The sequence below is a fragment of the Symphalangus syndactylus genome, chromosome 12, assembly GCF_028878055.3.
Source record: "Symphalangus syndactylus isolate Jambi chromosome 12, NHGRI_mSymSyn1-v2.1_pri, whole genome shotgun sequence".
NCBI classification, from domain to species: domain Eukaryota; kingdom Metazoa; phylum Chordata; class Mammalia; order Primates; family Hylobatidae; genus Symphalangus; species Symphalangus syndactylus.
In genome coordinates, this window is record NC_072441.2 from 73,372,585 (window position 1) to 73,394,507 (window position 21,923).

Here is a 21,923-nt window from a genome sequence, read left to right on the forward strand (position 1 = left end):
CCAGCCTGGGCGACAGAGCAAGACTCTCAAAAAAAAAAAAAAAAAAAAGATAAGACCAATCCTTACGTATAATGAGAAAAAAAAAAATCTGTAAAAGTACTTCTTGTGCGGTGTCTGAACCAACCTTGGAATGTCCTTAGTGGGAGAGAGTAAGAGAGATTACAAAAGACCGTAAGGAATCTGTGTGAGCAGGTGGCAAAGGTGAGATGATCTTCTGCTAGTCTCCTTATTCATCTGACTTTCCATATATTAACTGGTAAATGGGGATAATGATGACTGACTTCTACTTCATGGAAATGCTGAGATTAAGTAAACACTATCTACAAAGTACTTTAAACCAGAAAAAGATATGTAATAAAAGGACAAAGACACCATGTTAAAAGGAATAAAGGTAGAGGGGGAATTTTTTCAGTTTTTCAAATTTAATAACCCATATTAATCTCTTGGATTTTTTATGTTATTGGGTGATATTATAGTCAACAAACATTTGTTGAACACCTCATATATGCCAGGCAGTAAGGAAAACAAAGATCAATAAGACATGATGTCTTCTTGTAAAGGGTTGCAAATTCAAGAGGTATACGGCAAGTAGAATCAACAGAATTTAGGTGAGGATTTATTCGTTCATTTAGCATTACACAAATATTTATTGAGCATCTACTTTATATAAATTAAGCGCTGGAAATAAACCACAAACAAAACAAACATGGTTTCTGCCCCCCTGAAATGTATAGTCCTGTGGGTGGAACTAGACAATAAAGAGGTAAATATATAAATAAATAATTGCCAATTGTGATCACTGTCATCAAGGAGTGAACAGGTTGCTGTGATAGAGAAAAATGCCGATAATGTAGTGCAAATAGTTAGATCCACCCTTTCTGAGACAGTGATATTTAAGCTGAGATTTAAAGGACAAGACCAAAGGAAGACCCAGCAAGAAAGCACAAGAGACATCACGTAAAGCCCTGAGGCAGAAAGACCTTGATGTATTCAAGGAAAGGCAAGAGATAGAATGGAGAGTAATCGTATAGTGTATAGATTTTGTTGTTATGGTGATTATGTCATTTTCTAAGACAGGTAATGCAGAAGAAGGAACAAGTTGAGGGGAAAGATAATTTTAGTTTGGTATATGCTGAATTTGAGTTACCTATGCATATCCAGGTGATGTTAAATAAGCAATTGGATGTACAAATCAGGAGCTTAGGGAAAAGGTATACATGTATCATTCCTCATGGAGATGACTCCAGGAATCTAAACAACTAGAAATCATCAGCTAAATGCCATTAGATGAAGCTGGGGAAATTGGTGAGATCACCCAAGCAAAAAATGTGTATACTGAAATGAAAGAGAGAACTCTGGTCCAGACAGAGCAAGAAGTGATCGAGAAAAAGCAATTAAAGAAGTAAAAGGGAAAACCTAGGGAAATGGTGTTGTCGAAGCCAAGAAGATAAAATAATTTTAAACAAAAATGATTCAATGTCATAAAAGAGCCAATAAAACGAGGATTGGAAAATGTTAAATTTTGCAACCAGGACAAAACTTATTACCATGCTGTCGTAGTGGTTAAAGCCCAGACTCTGGAGCTAGACTGCACTTGAATCCTGACTCTGCCCCTTTTATCTGTGTGGCCTTAACTAAGTTACTTAACCTCTCTGTGCCTCCATTTCTTCATCTGTAAAATTAGGTTTTCAATAATATCTACCTCATAGGATTGTTATGAGGGTTAAATGAATTAGAACATGTGAAATGCTTAGAACAGTGCCTAGTCATAGCAGGTGCTTGATGAATATTACCTATTATATTGCCATTACAATTATTAGTGAAAGTAATTTCATTCAATATAGAAGAATGGGAAGAAAGCTGGATTGCAGTCAGTTAAGGAATGAACTGGAGGTGAAGAAAAGGTGACAATAACTGTAAACTCCTTTTAAGAAGCCTGGCTATTAAGAGGGAAGTAGATGGGGGTTGGTAACTAGAGGTAAACTCAAAGCCAAGAACAGAATTTCTCTTAGAAAAGAGAATTGAAACTAAAGAGAAAGAACTAGCAAAGAAGGAAATACTGAATATACAAGAGAGAGGAGACAGATGATGGACAAGACTCTGAAAGAGGTGGAAGGGATTGAATACAATCAAAAGTATGGTGACTTCTAGTTCCAAGATGGTGGCGTAGGGTCAAGCTGGCTTTGCTTACCCCCCTGGCAGAAAACCAAACACAAATAGCACCAAGATTATCACTAGCAATATCCCAGAACTCACATATAAGCATGAGACAGTTCCCAGGGCCCAGAGAAGATCAGATGCACAAGTGGAGAAGTCAGCTTTGGATGCTACTTTGTTCTGAGGGAGACAAGTTGGGAGGATGATTGCAGATGTATATTCAATGTTATAAAAGTGCCAATAAAACAAAGATTGGAAAATGTTCAATTTTGCAACCAGGAGAAGACTCATGACCATAGTGTAGAGTGAAGGTAGTTTGTAGTAGAGTGAAGGTAGTTTATGGCTAATAGCTATGTCTTTTATAATAAGGACATTGGCAAAGGAGAAGGAAAAAGGTAGGAAAAATAAAGAGTAACTGCCGAAGACAGTGGAGAGAGATGGCTGACCAAGGGCAAGAGAAGGATTAGTTAATAGTGTGAGAACTCTCTTAGGACTGGAGACCATACATTTGTAATGGCTCCAAAGTCAGTATGCATTCTAGCAATTTTAGGCAGCAAAACATGGGCACAGGGAAGGCAGAGTGTTAGACTGATCCAGAGTTGGGAATTTGTAGGATTAGTGCTTCAGAAGGAAGATAGTAGGAGATTGAGGCTCCTGGTGAGAGAATTTGAAGCCAGCAAGCCTGGAGTCCAAGCTAGGTGAAGAATGGAGAAGCAGAAGACTAGAGGTTACGCTGACCTCTAAAACAAGTGTAGTGGAAATAAAGGAGAAAGACTAGGAACGGAGGCCAGTAGTCAGAAAAGGAATATTGGAATTTTCAGTTTTGAAGCTGACAATTCCTGAATTATAGCTCTGGCATTTGACCATAGGAGTGGATGGCTGAAGCGAATTCTGTCCTAGAAATAGAAAGTGAAAACCAATTAAAACCATTCTTTTTCTGCAATGCCAAACTTACTGAGTTATTCTTCAGCATTGCTTTCTCTCATTTATCCCAAATACATCGACCAGCAGTATTTATTTTAACTGCTAAGTTGATCTTCAGAATTCTCACGTGATATGAAACAATTGGTAATTAGGATACAATTTATAATCTGAAACTGATGTGTTTGCCTTTGAATTACTCATTCATCTATAAGTTTAGCCCACTTATTAGATGAATTCTGCGTTTATTGGATGCAAAAAAGAATAAGACAAAAGCGAAAGAGTATCACCTTAGGGGAAATACATATACATCAAAGATAACTGGCACAAAGTAGTTCCTGCTATTTATACTTTTCCAGCAGATTTACTTTCTTAGTTTTTTTTTTTTTTTTTGACGATGCTTTTACTAAAAGTACTTTGCTTTGTTAGCATTCATGCTACCAAGAGTAAACAGTCAATGATTGTTATTTATAATTGTTGTTATTATTTTACTGCTATCACCCAATAAAAGAGATCACTCTGAAGCATATGGGACAGAAGGAAAATCAGTAAACATTTAGTATATTTATTATAAATCATCTACACATTAATAATTAAAAGTTGGCTTGTATGAGTTAGTTATGTGTAATGGTTAATGTTTTCAATAATGTTTCCTTTTGCAGTACAGATGAGACCCATTTTGTCTATATTACCTGGCATTAATGTGCCTTGATGTTTTTAGGGATCTTATCCATAGAACAGCTCATCAGCCGGGTTGGTGTGATTGGAGTGACTCTCATGGCTCTCCTTTCTGGATTTGGTGCTGTCAACTGCCCATACACTTACATGTCTTACTTCCTCAGGTAACAGAGCGCTTTGCATCCTTTCTTTTTTGCCCCATTACTTCTTGAATACATGTGTCATATTATGCCACCATCTTTAAGATTATGTATTACATCTATGACACTGTCTGTCTTTTTATTCTTCTCCTCCTCTGTCCCTATGGGCATTGACCTAGAAATCTTTCTAAATAAGTGTTGTCACTTGTACTGCTTGCCTTTATTATTGGTCCTACATTCATTTATTTTTTAAATGGCAAATTTCAATCTGACACTCCCCTCCTGCTTTTTAAAGGCACATTTCTAGTGACCAGCAGTATAAACCAACCCCAACTTCAGCAGTTCAGTTCCTCCTAGAAGTATTAATAGAACAGTAGAAGACAATGCCAAGTTAAAAGTGTGCTTAAACATACATCCTAAATGTCACTGAGCTGAGATCATGCCACTGCACTCCAGCCTCGGTGACAGAGGGAGACTCTTTCATAAATAAATGACGGGTTGATGGGTGCAGCAAACCATCATGACACGTGTATACCTATGTAACCTGCATGTTCTACACATGTATCCCAGAACTTAAAGTATAATAAAAATTATTTTAAAAAAAAAAAATATATATATATATATATAAATGTCACTGGATCAAAGCTAAGAAAAACTGTAAGAGAGCTGGGTAAATTCCATTTCCCTGAGATCCCAGAGGATTAGCTATAAGAAATGACAACAAAAGCCTGCCTGCCTGCCTGCCTGCCTGCCTGCCTTCCTTCCTTCCTTCCTTCCTTCCTTCCTTCCTTCCTTCCTTCCTTCTTTCTTTCTCTCTCTCTCTCTCTCTCTCTCTCTCTCTCTCTTTCTTTCTTTCTTTTCTTTCTTCTTCCCTCTGTGGCCACGCTGCAATCTACACAGCTCGCTGCTGCCCCGCACCGCGGACTGCCTGGGACTGCCGCCGCGCGCCACCACCGCTGCCTGCTTTTCCTCCTTTGGCTGCAGGCGCGGTTTCGCCATCTTGGCCACGCTGCTCTCCAGCTCCTGACCCCGAGTGCTCTGCCCGCCTCGGCCTCCCGAGGTGCTGGGACTGCAGACGGACGCTCACTCGGTGCCCGGTGTTGCCCGGGCCGGAGTGCGGTGGCGTGGTCTTGGCTCGCGGCAGCCTCCGCCTCCCAGCCGCCTGCCTTGGCCTACCAGGGTGCTGGGATTGCAGCCCCTGCCCGGCCGCCGCCCCTTCTGGGAGGTGGGGAGCGTCTCTGCTCGGCCGCCTCTCTGCCCGGCCTCCCCATCTGGGAAGTGAGGAGCGCCTCTGCCCGGCCACCCATCGTCTGGGAGGTGAGGAGCACCTCTGCCCGGCCACCCATCGTCTGGAAGTGAGGAGCACCTCTGCCCGGCCACCGATCGTCTGGGAAGTGAGGAGCGCCTCTGCCCGGCCGCCCCGTCTAGGAAGTGAGGAGCGCCTCTGCCCGGCCACCCCGTCTGTGAAGTGAGGAGCGCCTCTGCCCGGCCACCCATCGTCTGGGAAGTGAGGAGCGCCTCTGCCCGGCCACCCATCGTCTGGGAAGTGAGGAGCGCCTGTGCCCGGCCACCCATCGTCTGGGAAGTGAGGAGCGCCTCTGCCCGGCCGCCCCATCTGGGAAGAAGTGAGGAGTGCCTCTGCCCGGCCGCCCCGTCTGGGAAGTGAGGAGCACCTCTGCCCGGCCACCCATCGTCTGGGAAGTGAGGAGCGCCTCTGCCCGGCCGCCCCATCTGGGAAGAAGTTAGGAGAGCCTCTGCCCGGCCGCCCCGTCTGGGAAGAAGTGAGGAGTGTCTCTGCCCGGCCGCCCCGTCTGGGAAGAAATGAGCAACGAGTCTATCCGGTCACCCCGTCTGGGAAGTGAGGAGTGCCTCTGCCCGTCCGCCCCGTCTGGGAAGAAATGAGGAGCACCTCTGCCCGGCCGCCCTGTCTGGGAAGAAGTGAGGAGCACGTCTGCCCGGCCGCCCCATCTGGGAAGAAGTGGGGAGCATCTCTGCCTGGCCGCCCCGTCTGGGAAGTGAGGAGCGCCTCTGCCCGGCTGCCCCGTCTGGGATGTGGGGAGCGCCTCTGCCCGACCACCCTGTCTGGGAGGTCTACCACAGAGGCCAGAAGGAATGTGGGGGCTGGACGTGGTGGCTCACGCCTGTGGTCCCGGCACTCTGGCGGGCCGAGGCGGGTTGATCACTTCAGGCTGGGAGTTCGAGACCAGTCTGGCCAACATGGCGAAACATATTAAAAATACAACAGACAAACCAACCAACCAACCCAGTGACAACAAAACAGGTCTACCCTGGAGTCATACTCTAATTTTTTCTATTTTCCTCCCTTTCTGATCCTTTATCCCACTTTCTTTTTCTTCCTCTTCCTTCTCCTTCTTCTTTGTCAAATGGAGGATTGAGCTGTTATCACTGATCCATATAAAGTCCCTCTCTCATTTATTTTGGTTCCCACCCCCCATTTCTATTCCCCGACTTCCCATGTGCAACCTTCCTAATTTGTTTGATACGCATCTTTTTGTTTGTATGTATTTTTAGAAAATGTTTATTGTTTTGTGTGCAAAAAAAAAAATTAAAAAAAAAAAATAGCTGGGAAAAAAAAAAAAAAAAAAAACAATGCTAATGACTGGTTTGCTGTTAATAAATATGTGGGTAAATCTGTTCAGGGCTCTCAGCTCTGAAGGCTGTGAGGGCCCTGATTTCCCGCTTTACACCTATAAAAAAAAAAAAAAAAAAAAAAATGACAGCAAAAGCATTTTAGTTTATTATGGTCATTTTACTATTTTCTAGAAAAAAGTAGTAGGTAACAGTTGAAGTCTATGTTTGTCTCCAGATACCCTGTATCATGCCCAAGAGTGGGACCCCAAAACATTTTGCTAGCAGTTTGTGCTTTTTGTAGGAATGTGACTGACACAGATATTCTAGCCCTGGAACGGCGACTGCTGCAAACCATGGATATGATCATAAGCAAGAAGAAGAGGTAAGATATCAACACTGTAATACATTTGGACTCTGTTACAATTTCTCGACAAGAAAATTTGACTATGAGTTGGTGCTGGCAGGGAATTTTATCTTACTCATTTTTATTATAAGGTAACATACCAGATTTAGTGTTGGCTGGACACAGTGGCTCACACCTGTGATCCCAGCACTTTGGGAGGCCACGACAGGGGGACCACTTGAGCCCAGAAGTTCGAGACTAGCCTGGGTAACATAGTGAGACCCCATCCCTTTAAAATAACAAGAAAATTAAAAATATAAAAAAATTTTTTTAAATGATTTAGTGTTTTCTGTGAAAGAAAATTCAATCTCATTTCTTGAATTTAGATCATTCTCCTTAGATAAAGTATTAGAATTTTTTTAATTTTTTAAATTGTAAATTGACAAATTATAGTTGTATATATTTGTGGCATACAAAGTGGAATAATTAAATCAAGCTAATATATCTATCACATTACATGTTTATTTTCTTGTGAAAACATTTGAAATTTACTCTCAGTGATTTTGAAATGTGCAATACATTATTATTTATTATATTCATGCTGTACAGTATGTTGCAAAGAAAAAAAAAACCTTATTCCTCCTTGTCTAACTGAAGCTTTTTACCCTTTGACCGTCATCTCTCCATTCCTCCCACCCATCCAGCCTCTGGTAACCATCATTCTACCCTCTGCTTATGTTGAGTTCACCGTTTTAGATTCCACATAGAAGTGAGAACATGCAGTATTTGTCTTTCTGTGTCCAACTCATTTTGCTTAGCATAGTGTTCTCCAGTTACATTCAAGTTGTCACAAATGAAAGAATTTCCTTCCTTAAGGCTGAATAGTATTCTGTTGTATATATATGCCATATTTTCTTTATCCATTTTTCTGTTGATGGACATACAGATTGATACCATAACTTGGCTATTGTAAATAATACTGCAGTGAACATAGGTGTACAGATATCTCTTTGACATTTTACTGATTTCAGATCTTTTGGGTAAATACTAAGAAGTGGGATTGCTGGATCATATAGCAATTCCATTTTCAGTTTTTTTTAGGAACCTCCACACTATTTTCCATAGTGGTTGTGCTAATTTATATTTCCACCAACAATGTAATAGGGTTTCCTTTTCTCAGCATCCACACCAACGTTCTTTATCTTTTGCCCCTTTGATAATAGTCATTCTGACAGGTATGAGGTGATATCTCATTGTGTCTTAGTTTGCAATTCGTTAATGGCTAGTATGTACGTTAAACATTATTTGATATATCTGTTGGTCATGTGTATGCCTTCTTTTGAGAAATGTCTATTCAGGTTCCTTGCCCGTTTAAAAATCAGGTTATTTGTTTTCTTTCTGTAGAGTTGTTTGAGGTCCTTAGGTATTTTGTATACTAACCCCTTATCAGACATATGGCTTGCAGATATTTTCTCCCAGTCCATAGATTGTCTCTTCACTCTGTTGTTTCCTTTGTTGTGCAGAAGCTTTTTATTTTGATGTAATCCCATTTGTCTATTTTTGCTTTAATTGCCTGCACTTTGGGGGTTAAATCTAAAAAGTTATTGCCCAGAGCAATTTGTGTAGTTTTTCCCCATTTTCTTCTAGTAGTTTTATAGTTTCCAGGCTTAAGTCTTTAGTCCATTTTGAGTTAATCTTTATATATTGAGTGAGAGAAGGGTCCAATTTCATTCTTCTGCAGACGGATATTCAGTTTTCCCATCACCGTTTAGTGAAAAGACCGTCCTTTTCCCAGTATGTACATGTGGCACCCTTGTCAAAAATCAGTTGACTATACATGTGTGGGTTTATTTCTGGGTTCTTTATTCTGTTCCCTTGGTCAATGAGTCTGTGCTTATGCTTGTATCATGCTGTTTTAATTACTATTGCTTTGTAGTATAATATGAAATAAGATAGTATGTGCCTCCAGCTTTGTTCTTTTGTTCATGATTGCCTCGGCAATTCAGTTTTTTCTGGTTCCATATGAATTTTAGGATTATTTTTTCTATTTCTATGAAAAATGACATTGGAATTTTGATAGGGATTACATTTAATCTATAGATGGCTTTAGGTAGTATGGATGTTTTAACAATACTAATGTTCAATGAACATTCCAAAAATGAAATCAAGAGAACCATCCCACTTAAAATAGCTACAAGAAAAAATACTTAGGGATAAATTTAACCAAGGAGGAAGAAAGACTTGGACACTGAAAACTATACAACATTAATAGAAGAAATTGAAGAAGACACAAATAAATGGAAAGATATCCCATGCTCATGGACTGGTGTATAACTTTTGTATTCGAAGAATGGAATATTGTCTATTGTCGTGATTTTTTTTTTTTTAAGACGGAGTCTCTCTCTGTTGCCCAGGCTGGAGTGCAGTGACGTGATTTCAGCTCACTGCAGCCTCCACCTCCCAGGTTCAAGTAATTCTCCTGCCTCAGCCTCCCGAGTAGCTGGGATTATAGGCACGTGCCACCACACCCAGTTTATTTCTGTATTTTTAGTAGAGACGGGGTTTCACCATGTTGGACCAGGCTGGTCTCAAACTCTTGACCTCAAGTGATCCGCCCGCCTTGGCCTCCCAAAGTGCTGGGATTACAGGCGTGAGCCACCATGCCCAGCCTCATTGTCCTGAATTTTTTTTAAGTCTATTTTCCTTAATTTTTTACAATCTTTTACATATCTGATTTAGATCTCAACTTCCTTTGTTCCAACTACTTAAAATCATTTAAGTCCTCTATATCATTTTTGTTATTTAAAAAGTATTTTTAAAATGTGTATTTTCAAAGTGGGATTTCATAGAAATCTATATCACAGTGTATAAAAGCATAGGCTCTGAAATCAGACTGTGTATGAATTTGAATCCCTGATCTGCAACTTAATGGTGTGACCTTGAACTAGTTACTTTATGTCTTTGTGCCTCATTTGTAAAATAGAGGTAATAATAATGAGTTAAGACTTAGAAAAACAAGTTAGAGCCCTTAGAACAATGACCCACATATAGCTAAGGACAACTACTGAACTTATTAATAATCTCTACAGTACAATCATTTGCTTTTCATGCTTTGCCTTCACTTATTGCATTCATAGATTCATTCACTTAATAATTTTAGAAAACCTAGTTTACGCCAGGCACTGTACTAGATGCTAGGGATAGAATGATGAACAAGATAATCATTTCTTACCTTCATGAAGCTTATTAGTCTACTGTCTTTATTAAAGTTATTATTACCCATAAGTAAATGGTAACAGGTTTTGAATTGCATGAGTATTTTCACATTTCATATTTCCTCCTTCAACACTTTTCTATAGTAAGACCCATAGTCAAGTTAAAGAAGCCTTAATGTAAGAGATAACATTAGACATTAGAATGATAAAGGCCAGGCGCAGTGGCTCACACCTGTAATCCCAGCACTTTGGGAGGCCGAGTCGGGCAGATCACGAGGTCAGGAGATCAAGACCATCCTGGCTAACACGGTGAAACCCCATCTCTACTAAACATACAAAAAAGTAGCCGGGCATGGTGGCAGGCGCCTGTAGTCCCAGCTACTTGGGAGGTTGAGGCAGGAGAATGGCGTGAACACGGGAGGCAGAGCTTGCAGTAAGCCCAGGTCGCGCCACTGCACTCCAGCCTGGGTGACGGAGTGAGACTCTGTCTCAAAAAAAGAAAAAAAAAAAAGAATGATAAAGAAGGCTCAGGTTCACCGACTAATTATTTGTCTCTATTTCTGCATGTCTTTACTAGGCTATTGAAGGTAGACACGTGTATAATTTATTTTATTTACATTTATTGTTTATTTTACATGAGTGTATATAAATGCAGATTTTAAAAAATAGTAAGAGCAAGATTATTCAAAAGTGAAAGATTTATATAAACAATACTATTTTGATTACCAAGGCTATTCTCTTTCTCACTGTATTTCTTTTATTCATATAAAGAAATGAATATATAAAAGTGAAGTCATGGCCGGGTACTCATGCCGGTAACCCCAACGCTTTGAGAGGCTGAGGTCAGGAGTTCAAGACCAGCCTGGCCAACATGGCAAAACCCCATCTCTAGTAAAAATACAAAAATTATCTGGGCATAGTGGTACATGCCTGTAATCCCAGCTACTTGGGAGGCTGAGGCAGGAAAATCGCTTGAACCCGGGAGGCAGAGGTTGCAGTGAGCTGAGATTACACCACTGCACTCCAGCCTGGGGGACAGAACGAGACTCTGTCTCAAAAAAAAAAAAGTGAAGTCATGAACCATGTCAAGTGTGGATACATACTTTTAAGCCATTTCATACTAACAGTGCTAAGGAATTGACTCTGATCTATACATACTATAGCCCATTTCCCCTATAATGCATCATCTGGTCAGGATCAGGAATGGTTTGTGGTCCGACAGTAAGTTTTATTAATTCAAGTGGCTCACAGAAGAATCAGCCTCCCAACATGACCCCATTACCACAGTCCTTTATCCAGTGGAACTAACAGGGCAGATAGACAGCTAACATGACAACACTGGGGCCCTTGGGATTCATGTAATGTCCTTGCCATTTACCACAATATAGAAAAACTTTTTGTTGTTTACAAGTGGTTTTACAAAATAAAATTTTTTTTAATAAAAAAGAAAAACTGTTTTTGCAAACACTCATAGTTGGGGAGGAGTAGTGACCAGATAACCATTTTCACCTTAACAGTAGAGGGCCATAGTGAGATGACATACAAGAAAAGTAACATTTGTTATGTACAAAAAAGTTAATGGTTTAAAATGGGAAGAGGAAAGAGGCATACGTCTTCCTGTTTGGAACAGTGAAGGAAAAAATGTTAACCTCTACCTTGAATTAGTTTTCTAGGATCTCTTTGAAATTTTTTAGAGATAGAGGGAAGAAATATATTCACTAGTGAAATTTCAGCAACAGCCACAGCCATTCTCAATAGACGAAACTTCCAGAAATGACAGTGGAAAGAATTTAAGCAATTCCTTCTACAGAAAATCATAAAAACTGGAAAAAATATTAAAAGCAAGTATTTGAAGTTACTGGAAAATGAGCAGAGGCAGGTAGAAATTTGAGAAGAGCATCAGGTAACTATTGCAAGTTGATAGCTTTCTTGCCTAGAAGTGCTCCTTAGCCACCACCCACCCTCCCAGCACCCACTCAAGTGTACAGATTGATAAGAGTTTAAATCAGCTGAGTAACTGAAAATTTAAAGGGGAAATTTTGGAAATGAGGGAAATGCAGAAGGGCTAAGATCCAAAATCGCAGTATAAACCCTTCCGAAATCTCTGTGCCATCATTAAATAATGTATTTCCACGGTAAACACCAAAGAGCCTGAGAAAAAATAGGCAGAAACTGGAAGAGAGTCTATCCTTGATATACTGAACTGCTTCTTGGTGTGATTTGCAAGGTTGCTGTGCCTTTTTTTTTTTTTTTTTTAATTATACTTTAGGTTTTAGGGTACATGTGCACAATGTGCAGGCTTGTTACATATGTATCCATGTGCCGTGTTGGTTTGCTGCATCCATTAACTCGTCATTTAGCATTAGGTATATCTCCTAATGCTGTCCCTCCCCCCTCCCCCCAACCCACAACAGTTCCTGGAGTGTGATGTTCCCCTTCCTGTGTCCATGAGTTCTCATTGTTCAATTCCCACCTATGAGTGAGAACAAGCGGTGTTTGGTTTTTTGTCCTTATGATAGTTTACTGAGAATGTTTTCCAGTTTCATCCATGTCCCTACAAAGGACATGAACTCATCATTTTTTACGGCTGCATAGTATTCCATGGTGTATATGTGCCACATTTTCTTAATCCAATCTATCGTTGTTGGACATTTGGGTTGGTTCCAAGTCTTTGCTATTGTGAATAGTGCCGCAACAAACATACGTGTGCATGTGTCTTTATAGCAGCATGATTTATAGTCCTTTGGGTATATACCCAGTAATGGGATGGCTGGGTCAAATGGTATTTCTAGTTCTAGATCCCTGAGGAATCGCCACACTGACTTCCACAATGGTTGAACTAGTTTACAGTCCCACCAACAGTGTAAAAGTGTTCCTATTTCTCCACATCCTCTCCAGCACCTGTTGTTTCCTGACTTTTTAATGATCGCCATTCTAACTGGTGTGAGATGGTATCTCATTGTGGTTTTGATTTGCATTTCTCTAATGGCCAGTGATGATGAGCATTTTTTCATGTGTTTTTTGGCTGCATAAATGTCTTCTTTTGAGAAGTGTCTGTTCATGTCCTTCGCCCACTTTTTGATGGGGTTGTTTTTTTCTTGTAAATTTGTTTGAGTTCATTGTAGATTCTGGATATTAGTCCTTTGTCAGATGAGTAGGTTGCAAAAATTTTCTCCCATTCTGTAGGTTGCCTGTTAACTCTGATGGTAGTTTCTTTTGCTGTGCAGAAGCTCTTTAGTTTAATTAGATCCCATTTGTCAATTTTGGCTTTTGTTGCCATTGCTTTTGGTGTTTTAGACATGAAGTCCTTGCCCATGCCTATGTCCTGAATGGTATTGCGTAGGCTTTCTTCTAGAGTTTTTATGGTTTTAGGTCTAACATGTAAGTCTTTAATCCATCTTGAATTAATTTTTGTATAAGGTGTAAGGAAGGGATCCAGTTTCAGCTTTCTACATATGGCTAGCCAGTTTTCCCAGCACCATTTATTAAATAGGGAATCCTTTCCCCATTTCTTGTTTTTGTCAGGTTTGTCAAAGATCAGATAGTTGTAGATATGCAGCATTATTTCTGAGGGCTCTGTTCTGTTCCATTGATCTGTGTCTCTGTTGTGGTACCAGTACCATGCTGTTTTGGTTTCTGTAGCCTTGTAGTATAGTTTGAAGTCAGGTAGCCTGATGCCTCCAGCTTTGTTCTTTTGGCTTAGGATTGACTTGGTGATGCGGGCTCTTTTTTGGTTCCATATGAACTTTAAAGTAGTTTTTTCCAATTCTGTGAAGAAAGTCATTGGTAGCTTGATGGGGATGGCATTGAATCTATAAATTACCTTGGGCAGTATGGCCATTTTCACGATATTGATTCTTCCAACCCATGAGCATGGAATGTTCTTCCATATGTTTGTGTCCTCTTTTATTTCGTTGAGCAGTGGTTTGTAGTTCTCCTTGAAGAGGTCCTTCACATCCCTTGTAAGTTGGATTCCTAGGTATTTTCTTCTCTTTGAAGCAGTTGTGAATGGGAGTTCACTCATGATTTGGCTCTCTGTTTGTCTGTGATTGGTGTACAAGAATGATTGTGATTTTGGTACATTGATTTTATATCCTGAGACTTTGCTGAAGTTGCTAATCAGCTTAAGGAGATTTTGGGCTGAGACAATGGGGTTTTCTAGATATACAATCATGTCATCTGCAAACAGGGACAATTTGACTTCCTCTTTTCCTAATTGAATACCCTTTATTTCCTTCTCCTGCCTGATTGCCTTGGCCAGAACTTCCAGCACTATGTTGAATAGGAGTGGTGAGAGAGGGCATCCCTGTCTTGTGCCAGTTTTCAGAGGGAATGCTTCCAGTTTTTGCCCATTCAGTATGATATTGGCTGTGGGTTTGTCATAGATAGCTCTTATTATTTTGAGGTATGTCCCATCAATACCTAATTTATTGAGAGTTTTTAGCATGAAGGGTTGTTGAATTTTGTCAAAGGCCTTTTCTGCATCTATTGAGATAATCATGTGGTTTTTGTCTTTGGTTCTGTTTATATGCTGGATTACATTTATTGATTTGCATATGTTGAACCAGCCTTGCATCCCAGGGATGAAGCCCACTTGATCATGGTGTATAAGCTTTTTGATGTGCTGCTGGATTCGGTTTGCCAGTATTTTATTGAGGATTTTTGCATCAATGTTCATCAAGGATATTGGTCTGAAATTCTCTTTTTTGGTGATGTCTCTGCCAGGCTTTGGTATCAGGACGATGCTGGCCTTATAAAATGTGTTAGGGAGGATTCCCTCTTTTTCTATCAATTGGAATAGTTTCAGAAGGAATGGTATCAGTTCCTCCTTGTACCTCTGGTAGAATTCGGCTGTGAATCCATCAGGTCCTGGACTCTTTTTGGTTGGTAAGCTATTGATTATTGCCACAATTTCAGAGCCTGTTGTTGGTCTATTCAGAGATTCAACTTCTTCCTGGTTTAGTCTTGGGAGGTTGTATTTGTGGAGGAATTTATCCATTTCTTCTAGATTTTCTAGTTTATTTGCGTAGAGGTGTTTGTAGTATTCTCTGATGGTAGATTGTATTTCTGTGGGATCTATGGTGATATCCCCTTTTTCATTTTTTATTGCATCTATTTGATTCTTCTCTCTTTTCTTCTTTGTTAGTCTTGCTAGCAGTCTATCAATTTTGTTGATCTTTTCAAAAAACTAGCTCCTGGATTCATTAATTTTTTGAAGGGTTTTTTGTGTCTCTATTTCCTTCATTTCTGCTCTGATTTTGGTTATTTCTAGCCTTCTGCTAGCTTTTGAATGTGTTTGCTCTTGCTTTTCTAGGTCTTTTAATTGTGATGCTAGGGTGTCAATTTTGGATCTTTCCTGCTTTCTCTTGTGGGCATTTAGTGCTATAAATTTCCCTCTACACACTGCTTTGAATGTGTCCCAGAGATTCTGGTATGTTGTGTCTTTGTTCTCGTTGGTTTCAAAGAACATCTTTATTTCTGCCTTCATTTCATTATGTACCCAGTAGTCATTCAGGAGCCGGTTGTTCAGTTTCCATGTATTTGAGCGGTTTTGAGTGAGTTTCTTAATCCTGAGTTCTAGTTTGATTGCACTGTGGTCTGAGAGACAGTTTGTTATAATTTCTGTTCTTTTACATTTGCTGAGGAGAGCTTTGCTTCCAACTATGTGGTCAATTTTGGAATAGGTGTGGTGTGGTGCTGAAAAAAATGTATATTCTGTTGATTTGGGGTGGAGAGTTCTGTAGATGTCTATTAGGTCCACTTTGTGCAGAGCTGAGTTCAATTCCTGGATATCCTTGTTAACTTTCTGTCCCGTTGATCTGTCTAATGTTGACAGTGGGGTGTTAAAATCTCCCATTATTATTGTGTGGGAGTTTAAGTCCCTTTTTAGGTCACTCAGGACTTGCTTTATGCATCTGGGTGCTCCTGTGTTGGGTGCATATATATTTAGGATAGTTAGCTCTTCTTGTTGAATTGATCCCTTTACCATTATGTAATGGCCTTCTTTGTCTCTTTTGATCTTTGTTGGTTTAAAGTCTATTTTATCAGAGACTAGGATTGTAACCACTGCCTTTTTTTGTTTTCCATTTGCTTGATAGAGCTTCCTCCATCCCTTTATTTTGAGTCTATGTGTGTCTCTGCACGTGAGATGGGTTTCCTGAATACAGCACACTGATGGGTCTTGACTCCTTATCCAATTTGCCAGTCTGTGTCTTTTAATTGGAGCATTTAGCCCATTTACATTTAAAGTTAATATTGTTATGTGTGAATTTGATCCTGTCATTATGATGTTAGTTGGTTATTTTGCTCGTTAGTTGATGCAGTTTCTTCCTAGCCTCGATGGTCTTTACAATTTGGCATGTTTTTGCAGTGGCTGGTACCAGTTGTTCCTTTCCATGTTTAGTGCTTCCTTCAGGAGCTCTTTTAGGGCAGGCCTGGTGGTGACAAAATCACTCAGCATTTGCTTGTCTGTAAAGTATTTTATTTCTCCTTCACTTATGAAGCTTAGTTTGGCTGGATATGAAATTCTGGGTTGAAAATTCTTTTCTTTAAGAATGTTGAATATCGGCCCCCACTCTCTTCTGGCTTGTAGAGTTTCTGCCGAGAGATCAGCTGTTAGTCTGGTGGGTTTCCCTTTGTGGGTAACCCGACCTTTCTCTCTGGCCGCCCTTAACATTTTTTCCTTCATTTCAACTTTGGTGAATCTGACACTTATGTGTCTTGGAGTTGCTCTTCTCGAGGAGTATCTTTGTGGCATTCTCTGTATTTCCTGAGTCTGAATGTTGGCCTGCCTTGCAAGATTGGGGAAGTTCTCCTGGATAATATCTTGCAGAGTGTTTTCCAGCTTGGTTCCATTCTCCCCGTCATTTTCGGGTACACCAATCAGACGTAGATTTGGTCTTTTCACATAGTCCCAAATTTCTTGGAGGCTTTGTTCATTTCTTTTTATTCTTTTTTCTCTAAACTTCCCTTCTCGCTTCATTTCATTCATTTCATCTTCCATCACTGATACCCTTTCTTCCAGTTGATCGCATCAGCTCCTGAGGCTTCTGCAATCTTCGCGTAGTTCTCGAATCTTGGCTTTCAGCTCCATCAGCTCCTTTAAGCCCTTCCCTCCATTGGTTATTCTGGTTATCCATTCATCTAATTTTTTTTCAAAGTTTTTAACTTCTTTGGTATCGTTTTGAATTTCCTCCCGTAGCTCGGAGTAGTTTGATTGTCTGAAGCCTTCTTCTCTCAACTCGTCAAAGTCATTCTCCATCCAGCTTTGTTCCGTTGCTGGTGAGGAGCTGCGATCCTTTGGAGGAGGAGAGGTGCTCTGCTTTTTAGAGTTTCCAGTTTTTCTGCTCTGTTTTTTCCCCATCTTTGTGGTTTTATCTACTTTTCGTCTTTGATGATGGTGATGTACAGATGGGTTTTTGGTGTGGATGTCCTTTCTGTTTGTTAGTTTTCCTTCTACCAGACAGGACCCTCAGCTGCAGGTCTGTTGGAGTTTGCTAGAGGTCCACTCCAGACCCTGTTTGGCTGAGTGTCAGCAGCGGTGGCTGCAAAACAGTGGATTTTCGTGAGACCACAAATTCAGCTGTCTGATAGTACCTCTGGAAGTTTTGTCTCAGAGGAGTACCTGGCCGAGTGAGGTGTCAGTCTGTCCCTACTGGGGGGTGCCTCCCAGTTAGGCTGCTCAGGGGTCAGGGACCCACTTTAAGAGGCAGTCTGTCCGTTCTCAGATCTCCAGCTGCCTGCTGGGAGAACCACTACTCTCTTCAAAGCTGTCAGACAGGGACATTAAAGTCTGCAGAGGTTCCTGCTGAATTTTTATTTGTCTGTGCCCTGCCCCCAGAGGTGGAGCCTACAGAGGCAGGCAGGCCTCCTTGAGCTGTGGTGGGCTCCACCCAGTTCGAGCTTCCTGGCTGCTTTGTTTACCTAAGCAAGCCTGGGCAGTGGCGGGCACCCCTCCCCCAGCCTCACTGCTGCCTTGCAGTTTGATCTCAGACTGCTGTGCTAGCAATCAGGGAGATTCCGTGGGCATAGGACCCTCCGAGCCAGGTGAGGGACACAATCTCCTGGTGTGCCATTTTCCAAGCCTTTTGGAAAAGCGCAGTATTAGGGTGGGACTGACCCGATTTTCCAGGTGCCATCTGTTACCCCTTTCTTTGACTAGGAAAGGGAACTCCCTGACGCCTTGCGCTTCCCGAGTGAGGCAATGCCTCGCCCTGCTTAGGCTCGCGCACAGTGTGCTGCACCAACTGTCCTGCACCCACTGTTTGGCACTCCCTAGTGAGATGAACCCAGTACCTCAAACGGAAATGCAGAAATCACCCGTCTTCTGTGCCGCTCACGCTGGGAGCTGTAGACCGGAGCTGTTCCTATTCAGCCATCTTCGCTGTGCCTTTGATTGAGTGCATTTTCTGAGCTATGTGCAGGTTGGACACACAGCTTGGATGACAGAAAGTGAAAGCCTTTCTGACTTGAGGTGTCAGAGGGTAGAACTCAGGACTGGTAAAGCAGTTGAAAATTTAGGAGAGATTCCTAGAAGCAAAAGATCCACAGAGAGGATAAGCCCTAAAATATGACTATAGAATCTGTCCAGACTACCACTACCCTACACAAGCTCAAGCTCAGTGGAGACTATCAGGGAGTTGGGCTAAAAAGGAGAAGCTAGAAACCAAGCAACTGAGCAGAAACATTAGCTGCTGCAGGTATGACAGATTTCACAGTTTGAGTCTAAGTAAATTATCTGCTTACTAGTACCAAAAAAGTTAACAATTCTCAGAAAAACGAAACAGATTCCAAAGTCACTACAACATATTACCTTCAGCCAAAACTTGCTAGACATGTAAAGAAACGAGACCATATGACCAATGTTCAAGATAAAAAGCAGCCAATAGATACTAACTCCAAGTGGATCCAGATTACACATTTAACAAATACTTGAAAGTAACCATTACGAATATATTCAAAAAAGTGAAGGAAAGCATGATACAAGTGAAAAGAGAGAATCCCAACAAAGAAATGGAAACTTTTAAAAGACGACAAAATAGAAATCCAAAGACTGAAAACTACGGTAACAGAAATAAAAATTTTACTAGGTGGGCTTAACAGGAGAATTGAGATGACAGAAGAATCAGATCCATAATAATTCAGGCCGGTCATGGTGGCTCACACCTGTAATCCCAGCACTTTGGGAGGCCGAGGTGGTTGGACACCTGAGATCAGGAGTTTGAGACCAACCTGACCAACATAGTGAAACCCTGTCTGTACCAAAAATACAAAACGTAGCCGGCCATGGTCGCACATGCCTGTAGTGCCAGCTACCTGGGAAGCTGAGGCAGGACAATCACTTGAACCCAGGAGGCAAGGTTGTAGTGAGTGTAGTGAGTTGAGACCATGCCACTGCACTCCAGCTCGGTTGACAGAGCGAGACTCTGTCTCAAAACATAAAAATAAAAATTGAGATAGATTAATAGAAATTAATCTGAAGAATAGAGAGATAAAAGATTGAAGAAAAATGGCCAGGTAATCCCAGCACTTTGGGAGGCCAAGGCAGGCGGATCACTTGAGGCCTGGCCAACATGGCGAAACCCCGTCTCTACCAAAAATACTAAAAAAATTAGCCGGGTGTGGTGGTGGGAGCCTGTAGTCCCAGCTACTCAGGAGGTGGAGGCAGGAGAATGGCTTGAACCAGGGCAGCGGAAGTTGCAGTGAGCTGCAATCGCGCCTCTGCACCCCACCCCAGGTGACAGCGAGACTCTGTCTCAAAAAGAAGAAAAACATAATAAATTTTTTTAAAAAAGATTGAAGAAAAATCAACAAAAGTCTCAGTAGGAGACAATATCAAGCAGTCCAACATTCTTGTGGTTGGAGTTCTAAAGAAAAGGAAAGGGGCAGAAAAAGCATTTAAAGAAATACCAGCCCAAAACATAAGAAAACTACACCTATGTGTATATATAGTGAAACTGCTAAAAGGCAAAAGTAAAGAGAAAATCCTGAAAGCAGCAAGGGGAAAATGATACATACAGGGCAACAATGGAAAAAAAAAGTAATGGTTATTCAACAACATTGTAGAATACGAAATGAACATATAAAAATCAGTTGTAGCCAGGAGCAGCGGTGAATGTGCTTGACCAGCTACTCAAGAGGCTAAAGCGAGAGGATTGTTTGAGCCCAGGAGTTTGAATGCAGCCTGAGAGCAATGTAACAAGACCCCAACTCGAAAATCAAATTTTTTTGAATCAATTGTCTTTCTATAAGCTAGCAATGGACATATGAAAGTCAAATGTTTAAATACACTACTTACAATCACTCACAAAATGAAATACTTAGGTAGAAGTCTAACAAAACGTGAAGATAGGACTTGTTTGCTGAAAATTATAAAACTAGTGAAAAAATCAAAGAAGATATAAATAAACCATGTTAATAGATTGGAAGACTTGAATAGTAATGATGTTAATTCTCCCCAAATTGGTATACAAATTTAATGTTACTCATTTCAAAATCCCAGCAAGATTTATTTGTAGATATACACAAAATTATTCTAAAATTTGTACAGAAAGGCAAAATAACTAGAATAGTTAATACAATGTTTAAAAAGAACAGTATGAGAGGAATTCCTCTACCTGATCTTAAAACATATTATATAGCTACAGTAATCAAGATTGTGATACTGGTAGACATAGATCACTGGAACAGAAAAGAGAACCCAGAAATACTGACACATGGCCAGGCACGGTGGCTCATGTCTGTAATCCCAATACTTTGGGAGGCTGAGGCAGGTAGATCACCTGAGGTCAGGGGTTTGAGACCATCCTGACCAATATGGCGAAACCCCCTCTCTACTAAAAATACAAAATTAGCTGGACATGGTGGCATGCGCCTGTAGTCACAGCTACTTGGGAGGTGGATACAGGAGAATTGCTTGAATCCAGGAGGCGGAGGTTGCAGTGAGCTGAGATTGCTCCCCTGCCCTCCAGCCTGGGCGACAGAGCAAAACTCCATCTCAAAAAAAAAAAAAAAAAGAAAAAGAAAGAAAGAAATACACCCAGCTAATTTTTGACAAAGATGCAAAAGCAGTTCAGTGGAGGAAAGATAGGCTTTCACCAAATGGTGCTAGAGCATTTAGGCATCCATAGGTTTAAAAAATGAATCTAAATCTAAGTCTTACACCTTATATAAAATTAAAACAGGCCGGGCGCAGTGGCTCACGCCTGTAATCCCAGCACTTTGGGAGGCCGAGGCAGACAGATCACTTAAGGTCAGGAGTTCAAGACTAGCCCGGCGAACATGGTGAAACCCCTTCTCTACTAAAAATACAAAAAATTAGCTGGGTGTGGTGGTGAGCGCCTGTAATCCCAGCTACTGGGGAGGCTGAGGCAGGAGAATTGCTGAACCCAGGAGGTGGAGGCTGCAGTGAGCCGAGATCCGCCATTGCTCTCCAGCCTGGGTGACAGAGTGAGACTCTGTCTCAAAAAAAAAAAAAATTAAAACAGATAATAGACTAAAATGTAAAACTATTAAAACTTTCAGAAAAAAAAAAACAGGAGAGAATCTTTGGAATCAAGGGCTAGACAAAAAGTTCTTGATACCAAAAATAAAATCCGTAAAAGGAAAAATGGATAAATTGGGCTCCATCAAAATTTAACACATTTGCTCTGTAAAAGACTGTTAAGGCCGAGTGCGGTGGCTGACGCCTGTAATCCCAGCACTGGGAGGCCAGAGTGGGTGGATCACAAGGTCAGAAGTTCATGACCAGCCTGACCAAGATGGTGAAACTCCATCTCTACTAAAAATACAATAATTAGCCAGGCGTGGTGGCGAGCACCTGTAATCCCAACTACTCGGGAGGCTGAGGAAAATGGCTTGAACCTAGGAGGCGGAGGT

General features: G+C 41.0%; 1 protein-coding gene across 4 annotated transcripts in view; it reads left to right on the forward strand.

Moving 5' to 3' along the window:
• Positions 1-21,923, forward strand: part of GPR89A (G protein-coupled receptor 89A) — a 68,597-nt gene that overhangs the window by 18,760 nt on the left and 27,914 nt on the right. For all 4 annotated transcript variants that reach the window (XM_063625934.1, XM_063625933.1, XM_063625936.1 and 1 more), the window contains 2 exons: positions 3,800-3,920; positions 6,790-6,870. In XM_063625934.1, coding sequence (XP_063482004.1) covers positions 3,800-3,920; positions 6,790-6,870 — 202 coding nt within the window. The remainder of the gene's footprint in view (positions 1-3,799; positions 3,921-6,789; positions 6,871-21,923) is intronic.